This window comes from Mizuhopecten yessoensis, unplaced genomic scaffold (assembly GCF_002113885.1).
Source record: "Mizuhopecten yessoensis strain PY_sf001 unplaced genomic scaffold, ASM211388v2 scaffold5913, whole genome shotgun sequence".
NCBI classification, from domain to species: Eukaryota; Metazoa; Mollusca; class Bivalvia; order Pectinida; family Pectinidae; genus Mizuhopecten; species Mizuhopecten yessoensis.
This window is the reverse complement of record NW_018406286.1, coordinates 992,917-1,003,153: the sequence shown is the minus strand read 5'-3', so window position 1 is coordinate 1,003,153 and position 10,237 is coordinate 992,917. Positions and strand designations below refer to the sequence as shown.

General features: G+C 31.6%; 1 protein-coding gene across 5 annotated transcripts in view; it reads right to left on the bottom strand.

Moving 5' to 3' along the window:
- LOC110451288 (phospholipid transfer protein C2CD2L-like) overlaps nt 1-10,237 on the bottom strand; it is a 115,119-nt gene that overhangs the window by 6,785 nt on the left and 98,097 nt on the right. For 4 of the 5 annotated variants that reach the window (XM_021499216.1, XM_021499217.1, XM_021499218.1 and 1 more), the window contains 2 exons: nt 6,776-6,863; nt 5,146-5,289 (listed from right to left, as the gene is read on the bottom strand). In XM_021499216.1, coding sequence (XP_021354891.1) covers nt 5,146-5,289; nt 6,776-6,863 — 232 coding nt within the window. The remainder of the gene's footprint in view (nt 1-5,145; nt 5,290-6,775; nt 6,864-10,237) is intronic. The other variant, XM_021499215.1, reaches the window with a different exon arrangement.

Genomic DNA, 10,237 nt, shown 5'->3' with positions numbered 1-10,237 from the left:
GTTCGGAAGTAAACAGACTGACTTAATCTTAATTCTAATGTTGGGAAAATAATCAAAACTGGCTAAAGTTACTGTGTACCTTTAGGGAAGTTTATAAAGAGAGACTAGGGCTACTGTGTATTTGTTTTGAATTTCACAAAGACTGGCTAAAGCTATTATGTAACTGTTGGAATGTCACAAAGACTGGCTTAGCAAAAGTGTATCTTTTGGGAAGCAAACAGATCAACAGGTTAAATTTAATTGTAACTGTTGGGAAGTTAACAAAGTCTGGCTAAAGCTATTGTGTACCTGTTTTGAAATTAACAAAGTCTGGCTAAAGCTACCGTGTACCTGTTTGGAATGTAACAAAGTCTGGCTAAAGCTACTGTGTACCTGCTGGGAATGTAACAAAGTCTAGCTAAAGCTACTGCGTACCTGCTGGGCATGTAACAAAGTCTGGCTAAAGCTATTGTGTACCTGCTTTGAAATTAACAAAGTCTGGCTAAAGCTATTGTGTACCTGCTTTGAAATTAACAAAGTCTGGCTAAAGCTATTGTGTACCTGCTTTGAAATTAACAAAGTCTGGCTAAAGCTACCGTGTTCCTGTTTGGAATGTAACAAAGTCTGGCTAAAGCTACCGTGTACCTGTTTGGAATGTAACAAAATCTGGCTAAATCTACTGTGTACCTGCTGGGAATGCAACAAAGACAAACTAAAGCTACTGTGTACCTGCTGGGTATGTAACAAAGTCTGGCTAAAGCTACTGCGAACCTGCTGGGAATGTAACAAAGACAAACTGAAGCTAACGGTAAGTTAACAACAATTGGCTAAAGCTACTGCGTACCTGGATTGTGAAAGGATTCTAAAGGTGTGCATGAAAAACAAGGATAAATACAGGTAAGCATCTTTAAACAGCGCAGGTAGGAATTACATCAATCACCAACACAAGTCAGCAAGGACGTTTCTATTTCCTTCAATCAATTTTAAAGTTAAATATTTTTGGCAAGATCTTATTCATTAAAATATTTCTTTATTAAAAAAAAGTCAAATTGTCTGTTTATTTAAGTCGTTATCTCCATGCAGTTGTAATACAATCTTTCAGAAATATTCTGAAAAGGAAAACATGGACTGAAAAAACACCTACACAGTAGTTGGTAAATGTTTTTTTTTTTTTTTTTTTTCAATACCTTTAACTTGTAAGCATTAAATCTCTCAATGGTAGAAATGTAAATGCTAGTTAATTACAAGCGAGGCTGCAGGTGGATTCTTAGCCATTAACATCCATGTTTTATGTACATGGCTTGGAAACCCCAAGACACGTAAGTTTGCCCCTTCAATCAATTTTTGATATGCCACTCTATGACAGTTTTGAGTTGAATATACAAATTCAATATCATGCCTTCATTAAAATATTTGAGAGATAACTTGGGGACTTTTGAATGAAATTGAAATAATAATTTGTCATATTTATATCACTTTTATCAAAACACAATAATAACAATACATCCAAGTTGGATATAAGTATGTTCAGTGAGAAAATAATGAAAACTTAATAACTTCCTACTAAATAAAAACAGTTTTCAGTCCACAGAAAATGTGTTAAATTTCGGACAGACAAATTCTATGAAAAACTATTGATCCTAGACCTTCAATTTCACCTCATATCATAGTATTATACATGTATATTGGTTGTGTTTGATTTCTGACAAAGCATAGCATATAAAAGGACAAACAGAAAGATTCTACTTTACTGAACCAGTCAATCTCAATGTTGTCCATGCTTAAAATTTGCACCAACATAATGGACAAACATGTTTCAACCATTATTTATTCCATAAAAAATGGTATTCTATATATGGCAACAAAGAGAATTATATGACTATCCTTTGTTATATTTTCTAACTAAAGTTAGGATGATGACACTAAGATAACATTAAACTGTTCTAAACAACACTTAATATCAACACAAAAATACAAAACAACACAAAGACAAGGGCAGACAACTTTCAAAGGATGTACACAAAACCATGCTGGGATTGACAAGTCACGTAACATTTCTACAGAAACTATGATATTTTATTTCACGGTTGAACAAATGTGCCTCATTTAACCCATTCATCCCTAAAGTCACATTTGAACCCTACCAGATCAAAGACTGGGCAAGTCCAATTTAAAAATGTAGGGTTGAATGAATTAACTGTCGAGTACTACAACTTTCTTACACAATGACTTATACACTTTCAAGGATCCCTGTCCCAAGGCAATCTGCTATTCCCTATGTACAGTTACCTCCCTTTAATTTCATTTTGGATATAACTGTAGCAGTTGGAGCAGGACATTTCCATTGACCTGAGGTCCAATGTAGCTCATTCAGAAAGAGCGATAGCATAACAATCTGTTCAAATCCTAGTCTAGCCCTGATGGTTTTTATCACACAGAACACTGTTGTTGATTATATATATTTATTTTATTTCACCTCTTTCATTCCCCCTCAAATTTCATAATGAACTATTCCAACCTTCGAATTGGAAGAGTCAAGTGTGTCTTCAGGGGTAAATGAGTTAAAATCTAATTAGATATGGTTTTCTTTTCAGAACTGTTTTATCAAAGCTATAGTTTCACTGGCAAAATCGGTTTCCAGTGCTTAGTTTCAGTTTTCAACAGTGATATAGGCATGGGATTGTGTCGCTATTTCTCTGTAGAATTTCTTCAAAGTTTGTAGTTATATTACTTTGAAGTAAAAAAAAAATAATCTGCCACCAAAAAATATAGGTTGTCATAATTTTAAGGAATTTAAATGGAAATTTATGTAAAATGGAGTGACTTTTGAAAAAAAAATAACGACACAATTTTTTGCAAAATAATGACAATTCAAATTAAACTGCCATAGATTAGTATTGCATTAACGTATATCAACTTAATAAATGGTGAAATTATGTCAGATAAATTATCTATAAACGATTAAAAATTGACATTTTATAATAAAACCATATGCACATAGTAATTGCAGGTAAGAGTTATCTTTCTTGAAACACTTCACAGTAGTGAAATAGGTAGCCAGTTTCCTGAAGTACAGAAAAATGGACACATGTGACTCATTGATAAAAAAACCCATGATTAAATGCCTGGATTGCTTTGAAAAACTTAATAATATTGAGAGAAAAGACTGTTCTGTCAATAATAAACATACAATATTCACCAGTTTAATATTAAACATTAGAATATGCGGAAATTGTGATACTGTCTCCCTACATTGGATTTTCAACTAGGGACGTACTTCCTACTTCCGTTTATCAATACACTCCTATATGGCCTTAAGCAGTGTTATTACCTGTGATTTAAAATATACCTATATCCTAAACTAACAGGAACTTAGGATGATCCTACCTACTTTCAAATTTACCCATTTTAACATGTTTTATACAATTTAAGACAACATGGCAGGAATAAGGATCCTGCTAATGGTAAATAAAAATATAAACCATTCTCGCTTGGTATTTCCTTTCCGTACATCACCAGAAACACAGGAAGATTTCCCTATTTGTTACATGTTTCATTAAGTGGTATGTATATTTCTTTTGAAAGCCACGTAAAGGGTAAAAGCTTAAGCATGTCCTTTTCCCCAATAAACGTTGTTTCATATCCGCAGAAAATAAAGCAAACATACAAATCATGGTCTTTACTGTCTTACTTGATAGAATTCCACTATTTTAGCAGGAGTGTTAAGAATTTTAATTTTAATTTTTTTGAAGTGGTAGGCGAGGATGTGCTGTGACACAGTTACCATTGATCAAAATGTCTATTGTGATCAATTTTTTTAATATTTATTGTTTAATTATTTTTTTTAATTTTTTTTCAGATTTTGGAAGAAATTACACTGTCCGGCAACATCTGTTGAGGAACTTAATCAATGCTCTCATTGTTTACATATAGATTATATTGAGGGAAAGCAGATAGATAATAAACAATGGCTGATTTTGAAACGTTTCCCAAGATGTAAAACTTTGCTTCCAATGACTGAGTGGCCATCCGTGGAAAAAGGGCCATCACATCGATGTCAAGTTTAATTTATTTCATAGAAGTTCGGAGAAAAATTAAAAGTATTTTTCACAGTTTGACAACTATTCAAAGGACATTTTCTCTGGAACCCTTTCACTCCTTGGTAATTCTAGTAAACTCTAACTTACATTTATCTGGATGAGTCCATTGTGGCCCACAGTGGTGAACGGGTTTAACTTTTCTGGTTTTTCAAGAGTTTCCAGCTACCAGAATGAATTTTCAGCAGTTTTCTGGTACCTGAACAAAGTTTGTAAATCCCACTACCTGTTACCATACTGTGACTCACGTCCCTGGACTAAAAAAATGATATTTGTTATTTATTTTCTAAATTTAGGATTGTTATCTTAGAGCAATAAAACAAAAAAAACAAAAAAAAAAGCTAGGCAGGCAAAACATTATAACAGGATGATAAAACTTAAAAAATTCGGGACTATTTTCAATAAATCTGCCATTCAACTGAACATTGTCAAATGAAATATGATGAAAATAAATACAAGCATGATGTAAAGCTATGAAATGAAGGTTACAACAAGGGGGAAACTACCCCAACAAGGTACAACAAACTAGGGGAGGAGCTTTTACTACACTGTATGCAGGGTGACCAACTCTTTCCATCAGTATCATCATTTACTCTATGTTGTCATTCCTACGAGCTCAACACCGAAAGTATTATTTATAACAATTTCAAAATAATATTTTCCCGAATGATCAATTTCACATTTTGCTTCAATTTTTAATTAACTTTTTTCAATTCTAGATAAATATATTTTGATATTCTTCTTCGAGCTACTAAACTGATTTTCAAATACAGGCAATAAGCTAAGATTATCTCCCCTAATGGCAAAGTAAGTCAGGGGAGATAACTCTGAACTGTAAAACTTTTCATATTTTTTTTATTACTTCCTATTTTAGTCAAATCATCAAACAAGTGTGATTTTCTGAAACAAATCTACAGAATTTCGGTACAGTCCTAAAACTTTGTTTACAATATGCCTAATCCTCTTAAACATATCACTACACTGATAATACTGACAGATTAGATCTACCAAGAGGGGAGCACAGCCAGGCATTAAACTCCACTAATACTTTAGTATGAGTAGCATTGACCTTTGGACTGAGACTGCCCGTACGATTGGCCTGGTGGCTGGAGGTGCGAGTCGTCACGGCTACGCTCCGCACTTTTAGACCGCTTTTTAGAACGAGAAAATCTCTTCTTAATTGTGCGGGCTAAAGATGAGCCTTTCTTTTTCTCTGTAATATCAGATCACAAATAAAACAAACCATGAAGTTGCAAAACTTGAACAAGTTTTCAGAAATATTATGAAAAATGTGTAAGCTTTAAAATGTTGCTTGAACACTAACAGTACGCTTACTAATTTCGCTGGAGGTGATTTTCTTGTTTGTTTCATTAATGCATTACAAAAGATCCCTTTCAATTACTTTTAATTATTGCTAATTGGAAGATAAAACAATTAAATACACGCCAATATCATGTACCACAAAATTGTAATCCCTAGAATACACTTTGCTCTGCATCCTTCCATTGCAATGTACTGAGAAGGCAAATGTTGTTGTGAGACTATAACAACATTTGCTATTGTGACGTCATCAATCTCTATTGTGACGTCATCAATCTCTATTGTGACGTCATCAATCTCTATTGTGACGTCATCAATCTCTTTTGTGACGTCATCAATTTCATTGTTTTCAAGAACTTGCTGTTCAAAGAACAATATGAACGAACTAAATAAAGCGTAACTACTCTATCAAAATGCAAATATTTTAGCAAATATTGTTATGGTCCTATAACACACATTTCTATTGCTGACAAACTTACATAAAGCTCTGCCGGTCTTTATTTGGTTTGTCATCAATAGCAATGTGTGTTATAGGACCATAGCAGCATTATATAAAATATTCATTACTTAAGTAAGAGTTCTAGAACTTTCAACAGCATGAAAATGATAAAATAGTCTAAAAAGCCATATTTCTGTGTGTGTAGGTATATAAAATCTCTATCAAATGTTCTGTAATTTTTTAATTCCAGTAAGAGTTCTCCAACTTTCAAAGTCATGAAAATGATAAAATACAATTACTATGCTACAGTGATAAAAAATACATATTTTTTGTAATGATTTATAAAACCTCTATAAAATATTCAATAATGTTTAATCTACAGATAATAACTCAACAATGACAAGAAGCTACAGACACAGAATTGTTCTCTTCATTAAAGTAAACTAAACACACATAAAGCAGATATCCAATTAATACAAATCATACACAGCTTTACAGTAAACCTGCCATAGCACTGCATCATATCACCGATTCGTTTTCTAAAAAGCGATAGTACAAATTAATTGCTGGCAGCTACATGAATCGTAAGCAAGATGACTGCAACAACTTGAGATGTGTCAAACTGATAATGGTCAGAACAGTTTAATTGATAGGGTCACAATTAGATGTAAGATATGTAGTTGTAGTTGTAGTTTTTAATTTCTATAATGGTTTATTTTGAAATGAGATTATTCAAATAGTATATGTTATTATTATTTAGTCCTAAATCAATGACTAAGTATTAAGTTGGGATGATTCAGGCTTGTGCTGTCAGTTCGACAAACTTTAAAACAATTCTGATGTCACCAAAAAGAACTTGAAACTGTTGGAGTACATAAAAAGGTTAAAAAAATGTACCTAAGAAAATTAACGAATGACTTAAGGGGGCTCATACCAGTACCTTTTTCCTCATGGCCAGATGGTGGTGGGTCCATCTTGACAGTGGGGATGTCACTATTTCCCTCCTCTGTTGGAGAGCTCTGTGTTGTCTGTTGAAAAAACAGGAATAGCAGTTAATCAATATAATTCTCAATGACTCAAGAATAAGGTAATAAATACAGGATCTATAATGGTAGACAATATACAATGTAAATGATAGGAGTGTGTGATTAACCTTTCACCACTGTAAACCATAATGGACTCATCCATATCAATGCATGGTAGAGTCTACTAAAGTTACAAAGGGGTGAAAGGGTTAATACAATGTCAGGAATGATCCCATAATGCATATCACTGCTTCAAACAAAGTTTTCATGCTTGCCAACTCTCCATATTTTGGAGGGAGACTCCCAATTTTGTACCCTAAAATTTAGCATGTTCAACAAGTGAATTTGCTAAACTATTCCCTTTTCTAAGATCTAATGATTTCATCTGAAAGAACAGCTCAAAATGTGACATTAAAAAGTGTATATTTTCCCCCTAGGGCGTACATAAACACATTTAATTTATGCTTTTCAATTCCTAGCATGTGCAATCTCTCCATCGAATTTCAAAAAGTCGGCAAGTATGAGATTTAGATGAATTAAAATAGAAAATAAACAAATCTATTCAATCAAGTAAAATTCCATGACATCACATGTTAAAAAGGTTTCGATAACATAACATATGAACTACCACCTGTACATGATAAAATAAATAAATCACAAACTGGATTCTATAGAAACATTGATATTGGAAGTATTTAATGTGTTACGACAAATTTAATTAACTTTATGAAATATTATTTAAAGAATCTGATTTAAAACCTAACCAAATTTCATATTTGCTGAAAAGACAATACCACATGCACAAATGGTACATAACCATTGACATACATTTTCATATATTATTTTCTTAACTTTTACTGTTGGTTATGTAAATGGTGGTTATTTTGTACTATTAAAATATGACAGAAAATATAAATACTGAAAGAAAACAAAAAGGTGGGGAAAACAAATAAAAATATCATATTTCTGGCAAAAATGAAATTATTAAACAAGCAAAAAAAAAAAATACAGGTACATAAATTTTGTTAATACTTTAAAAAAAAACCACCCAGACTTGTTTTCACTGAGATAATAGAATAATTGTGTAAATTTCATAAATGTTGATATAATATATTTATTTATCATAAGTATTAAACAAACAAATTGAGAAAAAAGTTTAACCAGAAATGAGAAAACTCAGGAAGAAAGAGCAGGTTTAAAGTTAGCTTGACATTATACAATAGCACAACATGAATCTAGCCACCACAGGGTCCCTTTCTACCTGTAAACAGGTTGGGTACAAGTCTCAGATAGTACAGTAAGTAATTACAACAAATTATCAAACATTTATCATGTAGTATCATATTCTAAAAAAAAAAAAAAAAATAACAGAAAGCTACCAAATAAGGCTACCCAAATATTTGCACTTATAAAAATTCACAAAAAAAAATCAATCAATATTTTCCATACAAATGATGTTTTAATTAAGTATAAATTATGAATGAAATTATTTTTCATTTAAGTTTGAATTCATTTTTCAGCTGATTTTTTTTTTTAATTCTGGTTTATTACTATTGTTTAAAAAATATTATTTTTCACACAATTTCCATGAAACTGTTCTAAAAATTACAGAAATATGTCTAATTTGTATAGCATGTAATAAAAAAAAAGAATTGAACAATTTAGACGAACCAAAAAAATGAAAGGTAAAAACTCTTTTAAGAAAATTTACGGCAGAAAAAGTGTGACCCAAGGTGGCTGAAATGATGAGGTTAAATTGTACAATTTACAAACAATACATTTTTGTTTACCTTAATAGTTGGAATAGACCTAACAGGTTCCTGTTAGCATGCAACCAAATGGAAAACAATTCAAGCATTGCATACAAGTGTAGGTCAATTTCAAACACAAAAAAGTATATACAAGTAAGGTAAAACATGAACCTCCAAAAAATACTTTAGTCTTTTATATTCTTTCAAAATTCTGAAAGACTACTATTTTATGAAAAGCAAAAAACATTAATTGCAAAGGTTTAAGAAATTTAGTAACATGTTGTTTAAATTATAAACCAAACTAAAACCTTATTTTTGAGAAAAATAATGAGAAAAATTTGCAAGGATGGCAACAATTTTTTTTCTTCAATTAGTTTCTTGTCGAACTTGCAACATTTCTTGCATGGTATCTTTGGTGATTATCATATATGAAAAATTGTACAAAAGACACATATCTGAAGGTTGTGAGAGTAATAATACTCTTATCTGCTCCAATAAAGACAATTTACCTAAGGGAAAGGTAAATATGCTATATCAACATTGAAGTCATGAGATAAGTTTATAATTATATTTCTGTTAATTAAATATTCCTTTTGTAAATTGTAAAAAATATATTATTTTGTACATATGTTGCAAATTGTTTATATAAAAAAAAAATAGTAATCAAAACTATTTACAGGGAGATTGTTATTTTTAAGACTGTTTTTCTGGTAGTAGTGATGGTAAATATATCATATAAACATTGTATGGGTCAATATGATGTATATGTACATGTAACTGTTCTGTTTCACTATGTCTTGAAAAAGGAGCGGATCGCTCCGAAAATTTGACAACCTAAACTTGTCCACACTGTTGGAATTACTTCTTTGCCCCATATAAACATTGTATATAAGACATTGTTATGAAAATATAAATAACGGATACCCCCTTCAAAATTTACGTATCATGGAATCTATGACAGATTTTTATTAGCCTTCTTCAGTTCTACGAATTAAAATTGTGTGGTTTCTACTCAACTTAACATAACCCATCAGTCATGTTATTTAGTTCAAAGTCATTTGACTAAAACGAAAATGATACTGAAGTTATAGGACTCTTAACGTTAATGCTAGCATATTGTTTTTGACATTAGTTACATATATTTGAAAAAAAAAATTGTTACAGTAACAACAATCTTTCAATAATCAAATCTCTGTTATCAAATTTAAGTGGAGTGTACTACATGTGTAGAACATTGTAAACGAAGGAACACTTCAATCTCAGAACCGAGGAAACTTAACCCACTCACCCCTATAGTCACATTTGAGTCACTTACCAAATCAAAGACTGGGCAAGTCCATTTTAAATATGTAGGGGTGAATGAGTTAAACAGAAAAAACAATGTTAGACATAAAACAGGATAGAAAACGTTTGGAAAAGGAGTTGAATCATGGAGAAATAAAGACTAATTTGTAAAGGAGAGTGAAGACAGACATTTCCTTTTTCTGAAAAAAAAATCCCTGGAAAAGTAGAAACAAACTAAGCAAGTTGGGGAAAGCCAGAATGTCATTCGATAGCAAAGGTAGAATGATAAACTTTCAAACAAAGACAACTTTCTCACAGCAGGAAATAAACAGCTGACATTAC